We start from the raw sequence: 26,612 nt of genomic DNA on the forward strand, positions 1-26,612 counted from the left end.
ACAGTTTTACTCAAAGCAACAGATTCGTTTTACAATATTTTAGGTAAACAGTAATAATAGAAATATAAGAAAAAAACTCGATTAATTAATGAATAATAAATCTTAATTAATTTTGAATAATTAATTTTAGATGGTTATTTTTGACGTCCGCGCAGAATACAAGAAGTTTTTAGAAATTTTTCACTTGCGAAAATCTTAGAATTACTTGAAACTACAACGGTTATCAAATCGCAGTTTAAAAATTACTGGTTTGCAGTGAGATAAACACACGGGCAGCATACTTCATACCTAAGTCATTTTTAATCTTATTATTCGTGTTAAATTAATATTAGTTTTGCATGCTGTAGCTAGTCTTACTATTAGTTGCGAAAATGCTACTTTTATTAAGTTTAAACATAATGCAAAATGTGTTTAATTTAAAGGAGTTTTTGTTCTTTGACTGGAGTAAGCAGATAATTAATTGCATGTGCTTTTTAAGGAGTAAGCATACTACTTGTTATGCTTAGCATTTAGTTATTCGCACATCGAATCTTGAGAAACGATTATTTCATAGGCGTGTTATTGTTTTCACTACGTGTTCTAACAGAACGTAAAAAAAAGATTAGAATTATTTTCTCTCTCAACGAGATCTAATATCTTTTATTAATTTTTTATCATAAAAAGGTACTTTGCTTATCACTGTAACGAAGGGAATCCTTTTGTATGTGCTTATTAATAACATTTTTGACGAAGTTATTTTATATTACGATTGTCATAATTGAAATAAATATTAATGGCACCCTGTATTATGTTGATTGTGAAATTTTTAAATCCAGTTCTTGTTAGAAAATGGTAAATTTTCAGTAGTACAGATAACACTTTGTAGCAACGTGTATATTTCAAGATTATCTTCTTTTGGGGGAAGGGCCTTTATTTAAATTACCATCATTTTTTTTTACCATTCATATTTTTGTTTGTTTATCTGTAAAATATCCTCTGAGATGTTGCATTGTAATTTAAAGTTTCATAATCCTAAGCTTTTTTTTTTCTTTTCATTCATTGTACTTTTAAAAGCAAGCTTCCTTTACTTTACTTTACTTTATATCACTTAATTATTTGATACGGGCCGCGAAAGAGCCCAGCTAGAGGACGAATGGTTAAGAGCGTTGAATATGAGTAGTTCGACCTAGATTCAAAACCTAGGAAAACGGGCTGGCTGCATGGTTGTTTTTCGTGCTTTTCCCTACGTGTAGCATGAATACGAGCCATTTTCCCAAAAAAAGTGCTGCAGGAAGGCATACCTCCCCTTAGGCACATAGTTTTGCATGCTATATGAAAACTATGCTTTGCCATACTAAAACCTATACTTTGAAATGCTGAAAATAACCTATCCTGTACGCAAAAGTTAAAAAAAAAAAAAAAAAAAAAAGCACAATGTTAGCACCTTCGTGTCTTTTGAGGTATAAACAGCTGAATGTAGCAACGGCAGCACGCCCAAATTAAGAACTTGTTATACTCCCCGTCTTCACGGATATTATCTTTAATGTTATATTGGTTACATATTATATTTCAATGTTATATTTTCAATATCTGTGTTTTACACTAGGCAGAAGGGGGTGGAGATTTACTCAGATGCATATCGGGGAATTATTATAAAATCAAATAACCATTTATTATCAAAACCAAGAAAGTTGTAAATCTTTAAAATCATTTTATCCATCTTGCACATTAGGGCCGTGTTAAAGTACTTTAAGGAAGGAATGCCTTTCGGGTGGGCTGTCAAAGAGAATTTGACTTATATTCACGTTGCTCATGATGTAGAAAACTATGAAAGTGCCAGTGCAGCCAGTCACGTTCGCCTGAATTTGTACGCGGAACGAACTACCAGTGTTCAGCAGGCAGCCTTAGCTTTCGGCCTTTGAGGAGCAAGCGTTTTATCGGAATAAATATTTCACAGATCTTTAATTTTTAGTCTGGTGCAGTAGATGCGATTTGATCAATATTTTAAAAGTAAAATAACAGAAAATTTCATAATGATGTTGATTTTATACAAAATGATATTAAGTTCCTGCATGATTTTTTGTCTATCGTTCTAAATTTCGGCGGAAATCTATTTAAAGTGTACGACAACGGGAAGAATGTTTATATTGAATTTACATTTTACATTGGCATGTTCTTCTCTCAATTAAATATTAGTTGATTACGAGAAACTGAGTGGTTATGAGTCGAAATCGATAGAATTTTATCCTCCTTACTGCCATACGATATTCTTATATTACCAGGAGTTAAACGTTATTGAATTTTGAGAGCCACAACTTGCTTCAAATGAATCGCAACACAGTAATTGATTGGAATAATTAATACATATGGTACTACTATACTAATTCTTTGTTATCTCATCTTAATGCCAAAACCGATATACTTTACAAAATTCTGGAAACAAATGAAAGATCATTAAAAAAAATAAGGTGTGCTATGTTCTTTCTCTACAGTGCGTTTTAGAAGGATTTCATTGTGAAATTGGAAAATGTTTCCTTATTGCTGTTTCTGATCATACCGTTTCATCTTTGAAGCAAAGTCACGGGGGAAAAAAAACTAAGACAAAATTGGGCATTATTGCGCCGGGAATGCATGGCATGGCGGAAAGGTAGCATTAATTCAAAAACTGGATTTTAAAGGACGCCAGAAATCAAAAGCGAACACAGAAAGACACATCATTTGTTCAGAAATTAAAGTCCATTTACGCAGAAGGAAACAAAATTTTATTATCTCTCTCTCTCTACGTATATAGTATATATGTTACCGTGAAAGACCGAGATTGGAGAATGTCGACTTTCACCGGAGAATGTCAACATTCGCCAAATACGTCGGTGAAAGATCGAATATTGCATTACATTACATTTACTGTGGACCTTCACCGGTATATGTCGACAATCACATATATGCTCTGGTGCAGGCCGAAAAGAGAGGAGTATATGTACACGCTTGTCATTGCAAAAGGAAATGTTCCACATAAATGCAGTTATAAAAGCAAGGGCCTCTTGCGGAATTCAAAGTGTCATAATAGTTTAAGTTGTTTCAATAAATAAGATTTGAATCACATAATTTAGTAAGTTTTTAACTTCTGTTATTTTCCTTTCTCATTTTGAATGTACTGTGTTTTAAGTTCTAATGTTCTTAAGTTCTTATTTTAAGGCTCAAGTGCGTTTTTTCGCGACTGAATTAGAGAAGAAAATATAACATTCTTATATGTTCAACATTCACCATTAGTACATGGTGAATGTCGATATTTACCGGCGTAAGTCAGAAATAAGAGCATTTGAAAAATATTTCGGACATACACCAAGCGACTATGTGAGTGTTGGTGAAAGTCCGGTGAAAGTCGACATTCTCCAGATTTCGGTGTTTCACCGTAACATATATATATAGTTAGTTTTGAAACATATTTATTATGTTTTTCTCTTCTTAAATTTTTGCACAATTCCCGTCATTACTTAAGACATTTGTCCAAATACAGCCTTCAAATGTTTCATTACAAACCATTTAAAGCAATCCTTTCAATATTTTTAGTGTTATGTTACGCTACGTTTAATGCCATTCACTTTTACGTTTAATGCCACTTCACTACGTTTAATGACCAGCACAGAGCTGGTCGGTTTTCTTCTCTGCACAAACGTAACATTTATGCGACCTGACAAATAAGCAATTTTCGAACTATGATCATTCGATGTGAGACATCAGCTTAACTGTCCATACCCAAACTGGTCAATAAACGAAATCTTTAAAATTTGTAATCTTTATTATGCTTTAAATTATCTAACTGATGGAATCATTAATTTCAAACATAATTTATTATATTATTATTTATAGCAATTATAATATTAAATTTAGATTATTTATAGCAAAGCTGGTTTTCAGATTTCGACAATTATGCTGATATGGCATCTAATAAAAATGATGTCGCTAATGTTTGTGAAAAATCAAATAATGTTGTAAGGTAATGCATAATAAAATGCATTAGAAATACTTTGCACTGATTACAATAATGCTGGAAGTGAAGGCGGTTGAAAATTATCTGTTTTATTTATTATAAATAAATCAGTTTTAAAAATTAAATCACTTATAGGTAATACTTAAAGTAAAATAATATTTTAATTATAAGAAGTGCAGGCATTACATTTAAATCATTTATTGTTTTAAATCGTATACAATACGTTAATTATGATTTCAAGGATAAATTTCAAAGTCTTATCTCACTTTGAATGGATTCATTCTCAAGAGGTTTTATTTATCAGTATTAAAAACGAATAAACGTTTTTTTTGGGGGGAGCGAGAAATTGTAACGTTTGTTAAATCAAGTGTGTATGAAATCATGGTAGCGTAATGTAACGTTTAAAAAAGGTCGGAAATCTTAGTCTGAAATCTTTGTAATGTCAATGCATCAATTTAGGAATTATGATCCTTTACAACGCATTTACTTTTCTTATAATGCATATCTGGTACGAAGTATCTTGGCGAACCTTTCTATTAATACTTTTTATGCAACTGATAAGAAACGTGATTGAAAATCAGTGGCTAGCGATATATTGCGAATCTTTCCGTTGTAGGACATAAAACAATTTTCTACAAATTTTAATTTTTTTCTGGTGTAGAATGCATCAGTTTTCTCTAGAGAAACATTCGTCAGTGTAGCCTATTTGGCATCCTTATATCTTGTCCTTATCTTTCATAACTCTGTTCCAGTTTTGAAGTATTGCTAATAAAACGTTTTTATACATTCTATTTCGCTTTTTTTAATCGAAGTTATAAATCTAATGGGTGTATTTCAGTTTACAAAATTTTTGTCACAGAAGGAATGAGCTGATGAGTATATTTTTTATTGGACGTAACAAATTGACACATGGCTTTGTAGAGAAAACATGTTGTCCTATAGGGCCCACCAGCGGCCGAGCAGTAAAGTCGCTGAACACTGGTAGTTCTGTCTGAGGTTCGAATCCCGAGAACGGGATGGCTGCATGGGCGTTTTCGTGGTTTTTCCCATGTGTAACGTGTATACGAACCAGTTTCCTTAGAAAGTCCTGCACGAAGGCATCCCTTCCCTTAAGCAAATAGCCCTCGAGGCTTTGCCATAAGCATACACACACATGTTGTCCTATAATGGAAAAGTCCGAAATTTCGACTTCAAATCGCTGATTAGATTTTATGGATTTAATGTTAAAACTATTATGTGGTATTTCAGGGACATTCATCAGTTTTATTCTTAGAAATAATCAATGAATAAGGTAAAAATATTTACATTTCTTTCCAGACCTCACCCACCAGCTCAGCCCTGAGTTTAGCTAGTACAGCCATTGCAGATGAAATTGATGTGCTTCCAAGTAAGCGAATTACAGTAAATTATTTTATATGTATAAAACTGTAGTTTATTTCTTTACATGTTATTACCGCCTAACCGCTAGTGGACCTCTGCCCTCACAGTAAATGGACTCTCCCTTTCTTCTTTATACTCATATATTCTGACGAAAAAAAATAGTGGCTTGTGGGATTGGTAGTCTAAAGCTATGTAACCCCTATGTTCTCTAAACGGAAACAGAGGAACTGGGTTAAAGCCTGGATGTGCCTTCGGCCACGCAGCAAGACAGTCCTTTACTTCCTAAATATATTTAGGAGGTAATGCATAGTCTCGTTAGGGTCTTTATAAGGAGTTGAGGGAAATCTGCGTTACCTTATAGAACAGTAGCACAGTGTGTTAAAAATATTTCAATATGCAGGACGCTAAAAGGTGGCAAACATGCCTTGATCGATTCGGTATAGTATCAAGGAAAAGGAAGTCAGCTGTTGACATGTTTCCTGGAAACAGTGAAGCGACTTCTGACATTTCGTTACGACGAAAGACGTTAATCCAAGAGCAGAGTTATTGCTTAAGCCATACTTTGAAAGAATACCTTTAAATAAGAAAAATTGCTTTACGATGGGTTCTACATCATCTAACGGAAATGCAGAAATGGCTACATCGCGATGCTGCTAATCTCGATGTAGTTCATGGAGTTTTATGAACACGTAAGAAAGCTTTCTTGCCACTATACCATTACGTTGAATGAGAGACAGGCCATAAAAAATTGCACGACAATCCGATAAGTTGCGTCTTTCCGTGTCTTAATGAAAATCAGAACTTCAACAGAAACCCTGAATTGAAAATTTTATACTAGTTCTTGTGTACGACTGTCATGGTAATATTGTAACACCCAAGCGTTCTCTTATGGATCGATCATCAGGGCGCAGTATCACTAATTTTTGGAATATAATCAGCGACTGGATTTTCCAAAGAAGTGGTGAAATTTCTGGAGAATTCTTCCATCATTTTATAGAACCATTTTACGCAGGGAATTAAGAACACCTGGCACAGATTGGCTGATATGTTAATTCATTGGGGCTAGAACATATCTTGCCAACCTGCACACTGCCTAGACGTTAAGTCCTAATGACCCTAACTTAATTTCTAACAGAAGAAACCACTGTTTGGCATTTTTTCTGAACTGTCCTTATTAACAGAACACCGTGAAATCAACGGATCATATGCTTCTACAGGAATGCTACGACTCTTATATCGTTGGCGAAAGGATTGAACACGAAGCTCGTGTTTCCATAAAAAGAGCGAAAAAAATTCAGAGACATTTCTTTTCTATATTGTCCATTATCATGTAAACGATAGAATCAGTTTACCCAGGTTATAATCTCAGCGAACGGCTGGCTGCTTGTGAGTTTTTTGGTTGTCTGAATGTGTAACGTTAACACAAGACGGCTTTCCATAAAAGTCCTACACGAAGGCATCCCTCTTCTCAAGGCTTTGTCTTAATTCAATCTAATAAAGTTCAGCTCTTTTATATCATTTGTAAATCAATACTTATAACTTATTTAAGTTCTAACCTACACACTTCTCGAGATCGCTTTGGGAAATTCTTAAAATAAAATAAATAGATAAATAATTTTAAAATGTCCTATTGGAATGAAAGAGAAAACAAAACTCGCGCAGTGTAAAAGCAGAATACTTTGATCTGCTTTGAGTTAGAAACATATTTAGCAGTTTCTTTTGAAAAATTTTAGACATTATCCACAAGTTACGTTACTGCGCGTTTATCACCTGACAAGTAGTTCTATTACATGATGCATAATATCTTAAATTTCTCTACTGGTATGCTGTTTAAAACAGTCTATTCATAAAGTAGTGTCATCCTGCGAACGTAACTCATAACGCATCTTTCAAATTTAATCATTTTTAATTTCTTAACAAACGAAGTGTTAAAAGCAATAAATGCATTTCTTAAAAATGTTTATCTTCGTTTTAGTTTTTTGACAATACAGATAACTGGCATTATTTTGCAGAGATCAGGTAAGCATTAAGTCAAGAAACATGAAAAAATAACAATGCTAGATTCGAACTCCAACTTTTCAAGTTGTCAGCTGGACATAACACAGTACGAAAGCATTAAATTGTTTTATTATTTATAATAAACATAATTTACTGGTGTAGCTGTTACTTTTTTGAGCATGTGCCAGGATTACTGAAATTAATAAACGTGTTTCTAATGCTACGTGTTATTTAGGGGACAGAACTGTTTTAATGTTTATTTAAATTTAGTTATTTAATTGTATTAGAAATTTATAGCATTTAGCTTACAATACTGAGAGTTTTTTTCCATTAAAATACAGTCTAATGATTCATGTGATAAATAGATTTTGCTTTTAATTTAAAAAATACCATAGATTAACAAAATTGCTTTCACGTCTGTTTTGCGCTAAACGGGGGAATTTTCGGCAACATCAGACTCTTACTAATTTTACCTCTACGTACTTATTTTGCCGTTAAGTTAAAGTAATCAAGTTTTTTTTTTTTTTTTTTTTTTTTTTTTTTTTTTTTCTGAAATTATTACGGATAAGATAATTTCGCACACTGGTGAAGGAGAAAGACAATTTATATAACATAATCTTATTACTTCAAACAAGTAATACTCTTAGATGTGCTTTCGACAGCTATTATTTATCACATTTTAACAACCACTCATATTCTACGGTCCAACGAATGTCTTTGAGAATATGCTATTAATATGTTTATTTATATTCTCAGAAATGTTCTTCACTTTAAAAATGTCGCCATCGGAAATTTCATTACGTTTACGATGGAAATAAGTACTTTATCGCTGCAAGTTGTTACAGAATTTTAAGAAGCATTATTATTACGGTAAAAATCTCATATGGTTTCCCTGAATTTCAATCTTAAACACAGGCATCTGATTAACTTTTAAGGTATTTTATATCTTTCTATTAAATATAATTCTTTGACTAATTTTATTAACAGATAATTCGTCTTCATGATTTTTTTTTTTTTTATTTAAGCTTTTTTTTCACTCATTTGAAATCTACAACATTGTTCTCAAACTGGCACATTAATTTTAAACAGTTCCGCGAATACATTTCGTGTACATTAAGTCATATTACCGCATTTATTGTCATGAAAAAAAATGAAAAACGTTTAAGATATGGCTATGTGTGAATTTGATTTTATTTATATTTTCATTACCAAAAACGAGCATGAATAACGCAGCAGAAAATAACAGATTTGGGTGGCTTTTCTTCGTACTCCTCAAAAGCAAATGAGAAATAACGTCGGCTAGTTTCAAATTTATTCTTCTTTTAAAATGTCAAATATCATGTAAACAAGCTGTAGCTTGAAGGATAGGTTTTTGTGCTTCTAATCCATAATTCAAAACCGTTGTGAATTGCATGATTTATCCTCAATTTCACTGTGTATTTCATTTAACTCTGGGTATATAATTAACAGTTCATTTGACAGAGTTACAGAGTGAGATTCAATCAACTTATTGCCATCTTCGTTGCTGACGTAAAGTTCAATAGGCTAACTATTTAATTTCTGATAGTTTCCGAAATTTCTTCAATATTTATAAAATAGTTCATTCTTTTTGGGTATAATTTTTTCCTGAAACCTTTTATTTCGGCCATGAGTTTTCAGTATTGTTCATTGTATTCCATATGTTAGTTCTTTTAAAAATCTCTTAATATAGGGCCATGTTCTTTGCCAGTTCCCTTGATGGCTTAATTCCTTATTGTTGCTTATACAGGGTGGACCAAAAAAGACCTATCAATGTTAAAAACAAAGACTCCCAGGCGGTATAGTGGTCAGGGAAGCTGACTGCGATGCCGAAGGACCTGGGTTCGAATCCCGGAGAAGGCATGGTTGTAACTGCCCGTCCTTTCATAGGAAAGGCGATGGTGGCTCACCTATTAGGGGCCTCCATAATAAAGAGACCACCACATCCGGCCTTGTATACATTAATGGGCTGGGTTACATTTGTAATTGTTCACAATCTGCTATTGGAAAAAAATTGTTAAACACAAATAACTTTTTTATTTTTTGATATAATTATTTTTTTTTCTTTTTGTAGGTTATAATTGAATTCTTGGAAATTTATTATGGAACCATACAGTACAAAACAACGGCGTTAAAATTATCGAGTTTTTCTATTCTTGTCAACTATCAATTGTTATGACGCAGCGTAAATATCGGCAATATTACATCGGCAATTCAAGTGTATTGTTTGGTGCGATGTTAGGGCCAATAGAGCTATCGGCTCATATTTCTTCGAGAATGAGGATGGAACGCCGGAAACGATTTTCGGAGCTTCTTACAGAACAATGATTGAAAACTTTTGCGGCCAATGGCGGAGCAGAATCCTTTTATGAGGATATTTAAAAGACAAAGTATACTTTAATAAACCAGAGAGTATTAGACAGTTGAAGTGGAATATTCGAAACAAAATACTGAGCCTTCGCCAGAAACATTACGTGGTGTAATGGAAAACCCGTTAAAAAGAGCCAATCTCTGTATCGAGAAAAATGGTGAACACTTGTCTGATGTCACATTTCATACGTAATTTCCATAACATATATTTAATGTATAAAACAATTAATCAAAATAAATGATTATTACAAGAGTTATCATGTTTAACATTAGTAAGTCTTATTTGGCCCTCCCTGTATAATATTGTTTAATGTAGCTGTCACTATTTGAACCATGAGCTCTATTGAGGCAGGTAATATTGAATGAAGAAACATAACACCGATTTTCGGATATAGTTTCTGCAGACATTTTGGGTGTCGGAGAGCATTATCTAAGATTAATAATACTTTGAATTGTAAATTTTTATCTTTGCAACACTGCTTAATTGCTGGGACGAAACAAAAAATGAACCAGTTGTTAGGTATTAACGAAGTAACCCAGGCCTTTTAATTTCTAAAGGAATGGAAAGAATTCTTTAGTTTTCCTTTTCAAGGTTCTGGGATTCTCTGAATGATAAAGTAGCATTGGCTTCAATTTTATATCACGATTTTTGAAATATCGACAAAAATCTTGTTGAAAAAATGTAATGTTTGAAAATGTGGAAAATAGCGAATGGTGCGAAATACGAGGAATAAATAATTGTGGTCTCAGATTGTTGTGATAATCACAGTTCTACTTAGGTGAGTTTAGAAAACGCCAGTTACGTTATGTGTTACAAAAGTATTTTCACTCTGCAATCTTTGTTGAAAATTTACAGGCGTATCAAACAACGGTTTCTGTAACTGTACATATTGCCGGCAAGCGAACAACTCTATCTCATTCATTCTCAGTAACTCTAACAATAAAGGAAGCAAACAAATAATTTTCTCGAAATCTTATCTTGAAAGTTTACAGATGTATCAAGCAAAGGCATCCGTATTTGCAAGCAAGCGATTTTGTGTCCGATTCATTCTAAGAGAATTCTTCTCGGAACCTTATCTTAGAAGTATAAGGAGACACCAAGCAACTATCTCCCTATTTGGTCGCATAAAAGGAACCAGAAAAGTAGCATAAAACCGAAAAACGAAAAAGGAAATATATATAATAATAATATATTGTAATGTATATAAAAGAATTATTTAGTGTAATGTATATAAAATAATTATATGATACAACTGGGAAAATAATCTTTGTAGCATCGTCTTAAATTGCCTTGCTATGGATCAGTATCTGGTCTGCAGAAGAAAGATAACTCAGTTATCCTGATGGGTTATGTTATCCTTTAACATGGATATCTGAATTCTGTTGCAGTGATTTGCTAAAAAAAAAGTAATAAAGATCATGCACTATAAATGATAGCCTATAAAAGTGTGACATAATGTTTAAAGAAAGACCAGGTTATGTTAGAGCTTTCGAATATGACAAAGCACGCAACAGCTATGTGTCTTAATGGGATAGATACCTTAGTAAAGGGTCTTTTTGTTTAAATTAGTTCATATTTAAGTTACGCATGGGGAAAACCTACTAAGCAACCACCCCGTTCGCTTAGGACTGAACTTCCAATATTCAACAATTAGCTGTTACTGGCGGAGCTAAAGAGAAATCAGAGGCCATGCTAAAGCATCGTTAGCCATAGTGTTTTTCCCTATGTGTAATAGGAATAAAAGTAAATTTCACTTAAAATATAATCCACGAAAAGATCCAAGACATCCGAGCCTTTACCGTAATATAAATCTAGTAAGCGCTGTTTAGTGTAATCATGCTTGTTCACGCTTGCTTTAACAACATTAACCGGATGATAGTATTAAACAACAAGAAAAATTATACTTCAAAATCGAAATCGACTAATTTAATGCAACTGATTTAGATAATTTAATATAAATATAATTAGAAACATATAAACAGGTCCTTTCTCTGCGTTTTAATAAGATAATACAAGCTATTTATGAACTTCCCATAATGTCTTAGACGCAAAAGTTCCTTTACAACGTTTTGACAAGGTTTCTGGAAATTATTGTACCCTTAATCTTAATACTTAGAGGACATGCCTCACTGGAAGAGAGCATGCCAATGGTAAAATTTAAAATTAGGTGAAGACGAATTTTTTTTCAGGGACGAAATGTCTACAAAAATGTTTTTGCTCCTGATGAAGAGACACCAGTATCTGATCACCATCAAATCGATAAAGTTATTCAAAATATATGTCAAATTATGGTTGATTTCTTGTCTAATTTTAAATGGTTCAATGAAATCGAAACAAAGTTGTCTATCGACTTAATCGCTTGCCAACATTTCTCTGTCAAGTGGCAATTTTTATTATCCATTTTCACTTAATTTGGCGTCATTATCTTTTCTTTGGCGATTTTATTTAAGTTTTAAAATATTTATTTTATATTATTTTGATCACAGTAATTGAATTGTTAATAACAATATGCCATGCATTTTCGTATGCAAACTGACGAAACTTCGGTAATTCGATAATAGTTTTCGAATGATAACGTTAACCGCGATCACATAAATCTGCGGCTACTGTCATCCTAATCTTTATGGCTGTCCGTGGAATCAGGTCTCAAATTTCAAAAAGGAGGTATAAAATCTCGTATTCTTAGAAAGCATGAACTAACGAGATGCTAGAAGACTGTGTGAGGAATTATCCTCAAGTCATAAGCACAAGTAAGTAAGTCGAGAGAAGGGTGTAAAGAACCCTTTATTAACTCAATACCTTTCACAGATGGCACCAACTCGGGCTTACAAAAGCCAACACTTTGGGCTTAACTCAAAAGGTAAAAGGTAACCTAAAATAAAATAGAATTAAATTAGCCTAACGGCCTTTCACAGGTTGCTTAATGCTTAGGTAGGCTGTGACTCGTAAAAGTCGGCTTAAACAAGCCTAATGACTAGAAGCGTTCAATGCCATAGAAATCTAATCGCTTGTAAGTCAAAGATAGTAACATGGTCTTCAAGCAGGCAGAACACGCTTTCCTCTCTTTTTGAATTTGCTTTCCAAAACCTTCCCTTAAACACTAACTTCGCCCACCAGCGGCCGAGCGGTAACGTCGCTGAACACTGGTAGTTCGGTCCCAGGTTCAATCCCGCGAACGGGCTGGCTGCATGGGTGTTTTCGTGGTTTTCCCCATGTGTAACGTGTATACGAGCCAGTTTCCCTTAAAAAGTCCTCCACGAAGGCATCCCTCCCTTAAGGCAGATAGCCCTCGAGTGCTTTGCCGTAATCTAATAAACCAAACCAAACCTAAACACTAACTTCTTTCTACCTCATTTGAATACACGAGCGCTAATTCATTATCATCCTAGGAAGTTATGCAGAGAAACTGACTCTGAAGATTCAAGAGTTTTAACTGTGTACTTCATTTGCCAAATTTCCTTTGCGTCTTCTTGTAGGTGTTTTAAGAACGGCATAATCTTAAATTTGCTTCCAGTTCTAAATACATCTTTCATATTTTCTTTTAACTAAAAACATTTTAAGTAAAATCTTCCTATTCTTCAAGAAATTCGAGATCCTTTCAGGATTCGGATTAGAGAAAATTTAGGTTTTTGTCTTGCTTCTTTGTGCCAGTGCATATTTGTGTCAATCTGTTAAACTTTTATCAGAATGAAATGCTAGGGAGTTATAGAAATGCCGTATTCTTAATAAACTTCTTTAAATGTTTAGCCAAGCCACAAAGACACACTGGAGATGAACAACCGGTTGCAGTTAATACAGGTAGTGTTCAACAGATTAAAGAGGACAACACACTCGCTGTAGACTGTGGTACCAGCTGTGTTATCTCTTTGGAGAAGCCTCAGAATCATTCTTCAGAGAACACTGATCAGGACAGCATGCCTCCTGCTGCATACTTCGAGCATTCCGATGATAGTATGAGAAGCCTGTCTGGATGGAGCCAAGTGTTTTATACCTATCAAAGATGTTCTGAGATTATAGTTGTATCAAGTGAGTCAGTTTCATTATTCAAAGAAATCTATGAATACATAAAAATGTACTGTTACTTTAAATTTGCGATATAAATCCTATTCATTTCAGATAAAAATCAAAACCATGAAAATTACTTGATTCCAACTGGCAATACATTAAAGCACAAAGTAAATTATTGACAAAACATGCTGTTTAATTGTCAATGCATTAAAGTTCATCAGAGTAAGAAAGTGATTCATTTAAATCTTTATTTTTAGTAGCATTCAGCAAGAGTGTTAGTGTTATCCTATACCATACGTTCTATGAGTAAAATATGCATGTAATATGTTTTATTCTATCGATATCAAGCCAGAGTGGGAAGATTGCGCAGAATATGAGCGTCATCCTAGTGAAGAGAATTATAATATCTCCCATACCACAGCCTAAGCTCAAGTTGGAAGATCAGACAGTATCTGATATTATGTGAGATAGTTTACAATAAAGTGTTACAATTCTTAAAGTTATAAGTGCTAAAAAGAAGTATGTCCATTGCATTAGCACAATTATGTATTATATATATAAGCAGATATAAATAAATTAATATATTATGCACACAATCTGTAAAAATGCGCTTAAAGATTACACACGAGTCGCCAATATAATAAGAATGCACTCGATACATTACAACATGGAGGTGAACTTAGTCAACAGACAAGCAATGCATTCCTCTGCTACTCATTCCCCCCATACACTCCTGGGTACACGTATGTATATGTTAACCTATGAAAAATGCATACATGCATATAACTATACTAACCACACACATTCTAGAGTACAGGGGTAGCAGGTGACGGAGGACGAGGGCGCCTGATGTTTAGCATAGGTAAACAGGCATATGCCCCGCGTCCTCCACTATCTAGTGGCAACAACTCCCTGGAGCCTCATGAGGCTGCCTCGGAAGTTTATTTGGATATTAATGAGAAAGTTACATGGCCATACAAGGGCGGTTGACATAGTCTACATTACAAATGATGTGTATGGCATTTGAAAGTTTTAGGATTACAGTGGTAACAGGAAATTAAAAAAAAAAGGAGGTGGCATACTAATATAAGACATAATACTCATAACAACATTGAATAAACTGAAACACATAACACTTATAACATGTAGAACATACAGTACACATAAAAACACTTAAAATACACAGAAGATACTCACAGACTACTAAGCAGAGTACTAATAATGCATTCATATGATGATGTTAAGACAGCATCATATGAATGCATTCTAGAGTACAGTGGAAAAAAATTTATATATATATACATAAATATACTGGACACACCTTTTCTAGATTATAGTAAGAATTCAAAAGTACATACACACGCATAACATACTAAACAAAATTTTTAAAATAAAAATAGAATAAAAGTGGAAGAAAAAGAAATCATATACAGCTAGGGTTTTCAACGCCCTGGAGAAAATGAAGATTTCGTACCCCTTCCTGTTTGCCAAGAATGAAAAACATTTAATTCTTAAATTTCGTAACATCAATTTGGAGCCCCCTGTATGATATATCCCTTGGGCCCTCCGTCTAGCTACGTCACTGAACTGAAGTGTCCCTAATACAATGAAATTATGTACAAAAAAACTGTATCTAATTGTAAAAGTTAATAAAATTACTAGAAAATACTGGAGCAAAACCGTTCACAGCATAGCAGTGCCAATACTATAGACAAGAGTGCCATAAATGAATTGCATAAGCCCTAGGTAAAAGGAGTATTTAAAACTGGAGTATTGAGGGAAACTGATCTGAGGAATGCTTACAGTGTTTTCGGCCCATGTCGAAAAGTGGCCTGTCGATTTCTTGATATGTACGAAGCTTGTTTAAGTGCAGTCAACGATTAGACGATTAGGGCTGCTGATGTGCCACCACGGCACTGATTTACTGTCTCTGCGGCAAAAACGATAACACCCCATCTTGCTCGGAAAGACGACCCCGTCTTGCTGTCAGCATGAAACCTTTTGTGGTTTTTCAGATGTGCACGAAAGCATCCCCTCTCTTGGGCAGATAGTCCTGACATGCTAGGTTATAATTTAAATATTCCGTTCATTCCATCCTCAAAGAGTTCTGGTTCTGCTTCTTGTGTATATTACCTATGTTCAAAGTAAAATCGAATAAGTAAAGTTGGTATTTTGAAGAAACATATAGATAGTAATGCCATAAGTATATTCCCTCCTTTAATTTTATTCAGAGAGTAATGTACCTTTCAATATTCTGATATTTTTCTTTTCGAAAAGAAAATGCAGAAACAAACGCCAGAACTTTAAAATTGAAATTATTTTATAGTGGAGTTTTAATTTAAGAAGCGATAACAATTTTTATAGTGAAAGCAGACAACGAAGTAAAGCGAGTACTATCTATCGATAAAAGCAGAAATGAAAAGTCAAAAACTAAAAAATTAAAAATCTAAGAGAAATATGAGGGGCTGGACTCGAACTAATGCAAATTAACTAAGCTGGTAAATATTTTCGAATGCAAAAAGCTATTTGGAAGCTCATTTCACTAAGCTACGAAGCTCTATTAATGATTTTTGCAAACCAAATTCAAAATTGTGATTAAGTGTCCAACTATAATTATTGATTGAAGATTTGTCTAATTCTCCTTTTCGAACACAAGATTCATGATTCTGGATGAGAAAATTTCACTCCGTTTTAGTTTTGCCAATGTTTTTGTTATCATTGTTTATGTATATATTGATAAATATAAAGTGAAATTTAAAATTTATTTTATTTTATCTATTTTTACATATTAATTTTTATTTCATTAATTATTTATTATTATTTTATTTTTTATTAATTTTTATTTTGCTAAAAATGTTTTTAAATTTTATCACAAAATTTTCTTGCTCTTCAGCTATTTTCAACATTCTGCATCAGCATTTCAGCATAGAGTATTGTGTCCGCATGCAGTTTGAGTTTTAGACCACTAAACTACAAAATTGCTCGAACTTTCCTTAAGTTCAACTCGCAAGTAATTTCCTCACCTATTAGTAAAATTCGTTGTTCATAAAGATCCCAGATCTGATTTAAATTCTTGAAGACTTTATAGCAAATCTTTTCAGTGAGGTTTGTTCGGCACTCAGCATTATACAGAACACGTATTAGTCCCGCACAGAACACTAATTATTTATAACATATAATTATATTTATAACATTATGGATTAGTACGTTAAACTCGAAACAAAGTACTGGAAACTTTCCATGTTGCCCGCTTGACACTTCTTTCAGCTTCGTCTGCAGAATCGGTAAATTATGCATAGAATCAGAATACACGTATTTTCACGAACACTAATAACAATTGAGTAAGAGACAGTGAATTTTTTTACAAAGAAGTTTTGATAACCCTCAACAAAATGTTACGAACTAGTCGAGCACTGGCATAATTAATTACTGCTGAGTACTGCAGGAGGTATCTTCGTGGATGTCTTCGAGGATCTTCAGGAAATGATATCTCCGGAACACTTTAACTATGAGTTACTCCGGAACACTTTAACTAACTAACTTTAACTATGATCAACCACTGTACTATGAGTTAAATATCTTTTATTCATCTTTTCTAATTTAGACCTTGCTCTTTCAGAATTCCTCCTTCCATTCCAGTTCCTCCTTCTGGCGATGCCCATTTCTGCAGGTTTCATGGGTAAGTACATCACTGCAAGGAATTTGTTGGCCCTGTGTTTTAAAAGTGTCCTTTGCAACAAATGAGCAAATATACTTAAGGATAACTTTGTTTTTCAGCCGCCAAATATATGGATAAGTGTCCTTACGGCGTAGCGATTCCTATTCTTATGTTCATGATGGGAATCATAGGCACCGCTGTCATTCTGTGTCGGATGCTTCTCATTATCAGGAAGACCCTTCTGCCTCTCTACCCCGACTGGTGGCTCCTTCGGACCATTATTATATTCGGAAACTTACTCCTGATTTTGTTTCTGTGCACAGGTAAGGACAGAACTTGACCTTATATTGAGCATTGAGTCGGTATGGATATAAAGAAACCAACTCGTGATCGACGATATAATTCTTTAAATGACGCTACATAGTACAAGTCACTCGAAGTCGAATATAATATATACTCAAATATAATATATACAATGTGCAGTCGAATATAATATATACTTAAAACCTTTTTTACTAACTACAGTACAATTTCAAATGCTACTAAAACTCATCAGTTGGGTGTTTTATAAATGAAATATATTTAAATTTATAAAGATCAGGTGTATATGTTCATGCTAATTGGCATTTGGGTATATTATAAATCAAATATATTTGAAATTGCATCAGTTAGATCTATTATTAAAAAGTGAAATAATTTAAATTTTAAGGACGTGCATCAGTTTTATTTACCAGTTACAAATTTATTTAATTTTCGAGATAAGTTTAAAGGTCTTATACGAAACCTGGTGTTCATAAAAACATTATGGATTAGTATTTTGAATGATAAATTTTATAATATCTGCACAAAAACGTAAAATGCAAAATAAGTATTAGGATAATGATACCAAAACTAAGGCTCTAAATGTTAGCTTGTGGTCACTGTACGATTGATATAAATATATTTTCTACTAAAATGATGTCAAGAAATGTTTTAAGCGCCCGAAGTTTGAGAGCCTTCTAAGAGAAGCATATTAAACGCAACAGGATGTTTAGCAAATAGCATAAAAAATCACCTATAACATCTACGAAGAGACGATCTGCAAATTTTTACAATCCGCTGCAGCAAGTTATTCATATTAAGTCCGTGCTTTTGTTTTTGGAATGAATTCGTTGTAGAAGCCTTACTAACAGACTATACAGTGGTGGCTAAAATTGTGGACACTTTTGGAAATTTTTATGTTTTTGAACTTTGTATGCTTACAGAAAACGTTACGTTTTACAAAATGCAAACTTGTATATATCATTTTAAAGAGAATTTATTACTGAATTCAATACAAAACACAAAATTCAATTATTTGCAATACAAAAAAGTTAAACGATAATAGTTATCGATATACATTAGATAGTGATGATTGCAGTGAGTTATCAGTACTTAGTAGGGTACCCTTTATTTTTTATTACAGTTTCACATCGATGTTTCATTGAGCTGACAAGAGTTTTAAGCTCTTCTTTCGGTATTACATGATGCCAGGAAACAATTATAGCCTCAATTAGTTCCCTTTTATTTGATGGCCGCCTCATTCGGACAAGAGTTTTCAAACGGTGTCACAAATTTTCGATAGGATTGAGGTCAGGATTGTTTCCTGGCCATGACAACAATTTAATGCTCTTTGTACGAAACCACTCTTTCGATATTTTGGCCGTGTGGCAAGGAGCAGAATCCTGCTAAAAAATAAACGAAGCATTGTTGGGAAAGAGATCTCTGATGGAAGGTAGAAGTTTTGGTTCTAGAATAGTGTCAATGTATTTTCTGGCATTCAGTGTCCCATCGATGACATGAAGGCGACCAATACCATCTGCTGCCATGCATGACCAAATCACAACACTAACTGGGTTCTTCACAGTTGCTTGAGTGCAGTCAGAATGTAGCTCTTCTCCTATTCTACGTCTTACATATTTTCGCCCATCACTACCGAATAACGATATCTTAGTTTCATCACTCCATATAACTTGTGACCACTGATCATCTGTCCAATTAATGTGTTCCTTTGCCCACTGTAGTCTTTTTTTTTCGTGGAATTCTACCTCTCAGTCCAACATCTGTTAATCTTCTCCTGATTGTTCTTGAATTGACAAACACCGGCATCATTCAGATCACCTCTGATGGCCGCTGATGACATTTTTCTATCTTGGAGACATAGTCTTTTTATTCTTCTGTCATCAGTAGATGTGGTGGACCTTCTTCGGCCTTTTCCTTCTTGGTTTTTTATTGAATTTGTATCCTGATATCGTAAACAAAACTTTCGGACTCCAGATGTAGTCACTGAACCACCCACCTGTCTTGCAATTTCAGCATAGGAAAGACCACTTTCTCGTAACACAATAATATTACATCTCTTTCTAGGTGTCCAATCTATTCTTTTATTTGATTTCATTGCTTCTTGACTAAATATTAAAACTTTTTACAAAAATTCCTACTTGTAATTGCAGTGTATAAGAAACAGGTCCTCCTTCTACAGAACAAAGCAAAATAATGAATTGTTTCAAGTGTAAACATGATGTCAGCTTCTACTGGCAGTTACTAACATTTGACTGGTTCTCAGAACAAGAACAGTGATTGGCCAGGAAAGCTAGACATTACAAACCACTTCATAACTGTGTTTTTTATTTATATTAAAGTACATATAACTTTTTTTGTATTGCAAATAATTGAATTTTGTGTTTTGTATTGAATTCAGTAATAATTTCTCTTTAAAATGATTTATACAAGTTTGCATTTTGCAAAACGTAACATTTTCTATAAGTATACAAAGTTCAAAAACATAAAAATTTCCAAAAGTGTCCACAATTTTGGCCACCATTGTATATGCAGCATTCTGACAAGTAGTATTTTGGACGCAGCTTGCGATGCACGCTATCTTACGTAATACAGACAGCATAGCTTCAGAAATATATATACAGTATACTCTTGATTATACGTACTAATGTCAAGAAAGCAGGTAGCGGATAACAGATACAGATAATCGAAATCAATTTTCATGTCTTCTGCATGTGCTTATTTCTTTAAAAAACAGTAATTTTACTTTATATTTTAAAATATTTAAACATTTGTAGAATTTTACTGCTTATTTTTCGAGGTGCCATTTTATCACTATATTTGAAAACTCTTTGGCCGACGAAGTCTAACAGAGTTTGAACAGAAGTCATTGCTTTCTCCGGGCTAATGCAATTGACAATATCTCTTTCGATTGTTTTCAGTATCACTCTCTGCCTTTGCTGCTCTTGTGATATCTGAAATGATATCCGCATTACTAAAGTAGTGAAAGCCTGTGCAGAGGAATTGCCATCGAACCATTCCTCAACGTTTTCCCGATCGCCGTTTTTGAATAATTTTAGGTTTTTGGTATTTTTTGCCTCCATTTCTTCACAATTAGACAAGTCTCAAGTTTCTATATTAGGAAGAACCTATGTGCTCGGGTATGCAAGTGGTCTTTTTTTTAACTCTGTCGAGCATAGATTTCAGTGTACGTGCTTGGGCAGCGCCACACAGGGACAATCCACAAACCCTATAATCCGTATCCGGATATTCGAGAGTACACTGTATTTCGAAGTCATTAAGTACATTATACGTTTTTTTCCCCTTAACATACTTCCGGAGCCTTGATGTCTGGTGATTGTTTTTATCAAATAATTAACAGTATATACCAACATGTGATTGTTCAAACTGAAAGCGATTGAAATCTCCCGATAATTTCGCTGAAATTAATGTAACCGTATAATATACCTGAAGAACTCGACAGCCAGACAGCGAGATTTAGATCATTACGCTGAAATATTTTTCATCTTCGTAAATATAAAACTTTTTTAACTTTTTTGTACTTTGTATTATACTTCATAAGTAGGAACGTCATGTCTGGGAGAAATCTGCGACCACCTTCCGAGTTTTATTTCGGAAATTTAAAAATCAAACTTCACAGAATGGGAAAACATTTTCTAGGAACATCTTATAAAGGTTACACTTTATTATTTTTTACGTTAATAATGTTGTAATTGTAATGGTATGTGTAATGTTATTATGTAATACTGTATTACACAATAACGCAGTTTTCATTTTCCCAATAGTTAAAATTTGATCATAAAAATATTTCACACTCTCACAGTCAATATCTGATCAAATACGGTGCAACATAAAATTTATAGATGTCTTTAATAGAATAAGACAAAGTATGTGAGGGCTACCTGCCTAACAGGATAGAATTTCTAGAAGAAACAGACTTGTATTTTTTTACACATGAAAAAGTACTAAATGTTCATACAGTCTATAACGAGGGAATTAGATCGCTGCAGATTCTAGAAACTTTTAAAGTTATCCAGGTATTCTGCTAATTTTATCTCAGTAAATAGATATTACAGGAGCAAATAGATTTTACAGAGATTTAAAATACTTTTAACGTATTATTGTTAACTCTTGCCAAAATGAGGGTTACATCATTAATACATCACGGCAGAATCGTGTTGCACAAAATGTCATTTTCTATGGGAAAAAAGTGTGGTTTCAAATTTAAAAAATATAATTTAAATAAATCTAAATATTACTGTGATTAAAATGAAAAACTAAACAGTCATTTTTTTTTAATAAAATGCTGATGATTTTTTTCTGATGACAACAATTGACACAACCCTTTGAAAGCTTCGCGTTACGGAGCCCAGAGTTTTTCAATACCTCTCATAAATCATTCCTCATTTGGGTCTCCACCTCCAGTGTAAAATCAGGCAGTTCCTGCGCCTTTTTAACAATGTGTTTTACTTCTTGTAAATTAAATGGTCTTCACTATATCTGCTTTCATTGTCCATTCTTCATTCATCATTATTCACTCCATTAATTCTTTTATTTCTCCTTTCATTTCCATGTCAGTAAACCGTTCCTTGCTTTTGCAGTTTGTACGATTTTTTTACTTCATTTTTCAATCGATGAAAATTATTTAAAATACTTTTGCCAGAGCTGATGCCAGTGGGCATTTAGGATTGATGAATGAATGTTGAATTTTGTATTAAAAAACCTCTAGCGTTGGAAAAATTAAATGGAACAATTAAAATAACGCTTCGTAAATCTGCATTGGGAAAAAGTTTGCTATATTGACTGTCAGATGTATTTCTTATTGGAAAAGATTTGAATAGTTAATTTCTTTTTTTGCTGTTAACTCAGAAGTATCGCTTTGTGCACTAAATGGACTGCTAAACACTTGTAGGTTGTTGACGAATCGAGCGTCGGGACGGGGCAGGTTGTTTGTTGATTTTGCCTTTTGTCCCTTATTTAATATGAATATAGGTCACACGAAGCAGATAAAAGAAACTCCGAGGTATTAGTGATTGAATAAGAATATTAAACAGTAACAGTTCGACTCGGGCTCATGTTTCGACAAAACGACTAACTACATAAGGTTTTCGTAATGTGTGTAACATGCATCAGAGCCAGTTTTCTTTAGAAAGCCATTTATGAAGTTGTGCTTCTCTTTAAGCAGATATCTTTTGTTACCTGCATCCTTTTATAAGCATTCTTTGTCTTAATCAAGTTAGCAACCTTAAGAAAGTAATCCACAAAAGCAAGGTTGCTAAGGCAGATAGTCTCGCAAACTTTGCTATCATCGTTTCACTGACCAGAAAACTTACGTACGTAACAAATTTCATAGTCTCAAAACTGATTTTTATTTTTTTTTAAAGCATAAATTTTCCCAAGCATGATTTTGATGATAATAATCTTCTTATTTTTTCGCAGAGATGCTGTCCTTCTTCCGTTCAAAACCAAGTTTCGACCCTTCATCTCCCCATTACTGTCATGAGGTATTTTACTTCTTTACTTACTGGATAAACTGGGCGACTGTATTTCTTGTTCTTTTAGTCACATTCCTCCATGCTCCGTCTTGTACAATGGACAGTTTACGAACTGATGATTTCCACTGACCTGAATTTATGTGAATTTTAAAGATTTACTGCGTTTTGTACCTAATAGATTTGCAATAAAAAGTACCTTCTGTTGTTTACGTTTCTTCGTATTTATCTACACATAAAACACAAATATAAGGAAATTTAACGCTACAGGACAACATAATTCTATATAAGGGTACTGTTTTAATAAGATCAGGCAAAAAGGTAAGATTTTGTATGAGTAAAGATCTTGTTAAAGTTTCGATTTCACCATTTTGTATTCACTGGTATAGAAATTTTGTTTAATCGATTAATTAAGGCAAGGCACACGACAGACATGCCTAACGGGCAAGTCCTTCGTGAAAGCATTTCTAGAAAAACCGGCTCGCATTCACGTTAGACCTAGGAAACCATGGAAAGTCAACTAAATTTTGTCAAGACTTTCCCTGGGAAAACTCAAACTGCAAGTATTCTGCAGTTTTGTGTAGCTGGTTAGCATAGAAGCATCATGTACAATGCATCATAATTATCGATAATTCCAAATTCTTTATATATATTTGAATGAGAACTCTCTTTCAATACCTTAGTGCTTGCCCCTAAAGTCAAAATCATTGGTTATTTGAATATAGCAAACCACACTGTGGCTGTCTGCATCTGATGACAAAAATTAACTGCATCGATTGAAAAATATTTCACTTCTTGGCTTTATTAAATTACTTTTGAAAATGTTATATTCTCAACAAGTCCATCTAAGATCATTTTAGCTAATATGTCGGACATCAGAGACTGACTGTGGACGGAGGGCATCAACTTGTAACTGTGCACGAGTTTGATTCCTCTTCAACGCATGGATGTTTGTTACTCCAGTGTCTTTGCGGTATAGGCTATTTAAAGCATGTTAATCTGGTAATAAGTTTTTCGGAGAGATTAAAAGTGAGATGATACTTTCATATCCTTTCCTTCTAGGATGCTCTCAATGAAAATCAGGTTGAAGTTTAGGCAGATAATGCATGTGTTGTTTGCATGTATTAAATAATCAAGTGCTTCAGAAGATGGTTGATTCAGGTAAACGCATAAAAATTTATGAGAGGAGTAGGTTTTAAAAACAAATCATAATTAATCTGGGATAGTATAGCAAGGCAGGGTCGAAAACATCACCTTTACGTGTTAGGGTACAGGGAGGATGAAAAACAAAACAGCTAAACCTAAGAAAACAAAGTTTTCACCGAAACGCAGTTCTTTTAATAATTCAAGAAACATCTACGAGCTGCCCTATTGTTTCAAAAAGTGTTCATGGTTACTACCATGGACTAAAACACAAGTCTGACATTATAAGCTCGTGTAATCAGGAATACTTTGAAATATTCTGATGTCTCAGTGACCGACTTTTACGGACTCTAGATGTCTCGGTGTCACTGCCGAGATGCGTGCAACAATGTCCTCATCACTTTCGACTGGAATGTCGTACGAGTAACTGCAAATGAAGAAATCGAAATAGATTAAGTTCTAGAATCTGGCAGACCTATGAACCCACATCTGATCCACTACTGTCCAATGTCATGTTTAAGAGATGGCGCTACTGAAATGGGAAAGAAATTTATGCCGGAAGAGCACTGCATGGCATAACTGCAAAGGGATCTTATATTATTCCTGTTTCAGGCCGCCTGATCGGGACAGTGGTTAGCGAGGCTGGCTTTCGTACCGATGGACCCCGGTTAAGTGCTGAGTGAAAGCAGAGCTGTTAGTAACAGTTTGCGTAGAATGGATACCCTTTCAAGTAGATTAGTGGGAGAGGAAGAAGGTGGGAAACCTACACCAGAATGTTCATCAAAACTAAAACGGAGCTGTAAAATTAGTACGGTGGACATATGTTTGCACAACCAATGCTGAAATTCTGGTATCCCGGCAGCTTTTACCTCTATCTGAGCTTTATGTGTAAAGTGCTTATCAGCCATCTCCGAATTTGTAAAGTCAATCATCTTCCTATGTCTAGGGACGGCTTACAAATGACGGTATTCTAAAAGAACATATGAGCAATCTCACGGCCAAGCAACGTCTTCTAAAGCATAAAGATGACGTTCCCGACCCGACATTGGTTTATGATTCCGATGCGCAGCCTTCCTCTTCCAAAGAAGTACAGGGGCCCATCGGAGGCCAAGCGGTAAAGTCACTCAACACTGAAAGTTCGGTCTAGGCCCCGAATTCCGGCGATTAGGCTGGCTGCATGGGCTTTTTTGTGGTTTTTCCTATGTGTAACATATATACGATCCAGTTTTTCTTACTACCATGAATGCATCCTTTCCGTTAGGCAAATAGCCCTCGAGGGCTTTACCATAACTAAATAAACCAGAATAAACTAAATGTTTACGCACAAAGTAATCACATTATTTAAAAAACGACTGAAGTGATTTCTCAATACATTTCGATCGAAACTATCATGTATATACTGAATTGCATCTTCTTCGCAAGAAATGCCCAACACTAAAATTTGAAGGCTTATTAAAATAACTAATGATAGTTTATGAAAAAAAGAAAATATGTGGAAATATCTATTTTTAAATCAAAAATCATCAATTATTTTGGGCCCATCAGCGGCTGAGAGATCGCTGAAGATTGGTAATTCTTGATTTCGATTCCAGGAGAACGAGCTAGCTGCATGGACATTCCCGTGGTTTTTCCCCATGCGTAACGGGGTTGCAGTCAGTTTCCCTTAGAAAGTACTCCACATAGTTATCCCTAATTAGTTGTTGTTTTTTCAAGTTGTTTCTGTATTTTTGAACTTCTTTAATTGAAGGAACTTAAGGCAAGTTTCAGTTCTCCGTTTAAGTAATAGTTGAGATGTTTTGCCCGGATAAGTTCCTTATTTTACAAGTAAATTCAGTTGATAAGGGACTGTAACATTATTTGATGTAAAATTGTTAAATGTGTATTTAAAAGGTTGAGTTTAAACTAACGCACTAGCTCTTTAATACTTTAAAACCTGATAGAATACAAGTGACAAAATATTAAATTAACATACATAGGCCAAAACAGCATTAAATTTCTTAAAGCCTTTCACATTCACGAAAAGTTTACCTTTCTAAGTTAATAAATATTATTTCTATTACAAATGCTTTCAAAATTCTAATTTCTGTTTTTCTAAACAGAAAGAGCTACGACTATTTTCTCGTTGCTCCGATCATCAATATTCCTACAAATTTTCTGTTGGTTGCTCACCTTTACAAAAAAAAAAAACCCAAAGCCACATCGCCAATGTTATTCAGAATATATGTCAGTCTAAGCTACTTTTTTCCCATAAATTTA

At 33.9% G+C, this 26,612-nt stretch overlaps 1 protein-coding gene across 2 annotated transcripts in view; it reads left to right on the forward strand.

Annotated features, from left to right (window-relative positions):
• The window catches only part of LOC118199494 (uncharacterized), a 77,986-nt gene extending 54,561 nt beyond the window's left edge, over positions 1 to 23,425 (forward strand). For both annotated transcript variants that reach the window (XM_085815757.1, XM_085815758.1), the window contains 4 exons: positions 13,485 to 13,763; positions 17,365 to 17,424; positions 17,523 to 17,726; positions 23,161 to 23,425. In XM_085815757.1, the coding sequence (XP_085671883.1) occupies positions 13,485 to 13,763; positions 17,365 to 17,424; positions 17,523 to 17,726; positions 23,161 to 23,345 (728 nt within the window). In that variant the 3' untranslated portion in view covers positions 23,346 to 23,425. The remainder of the gene's footprint in view (positions 1 to 13,484; positions 13,764 to 17,364; positions 17,425 to 17,522; positions 17,727 to 23,160) is intronic.
• The last annotated feature ends 3,187 nt before the right edge of the window (positions 23,426 to 26,612 follow it).

The sequence above is a fragment of the Stegodyphus dumicola genome, chromosome 4, assembly GCF_044657685.1.
Source record: "Stegodyphus dumicola isolate Sdum_Otavi_A_Nest chromosome 4, ASM4465768v1".
NCBI classification, from domain to species: Eukaryota; Metazoa; Arthropoda; class Arachnida; order Araneae; family Eresidae; genus Stegodyphus; species Stegodyphus dumicola.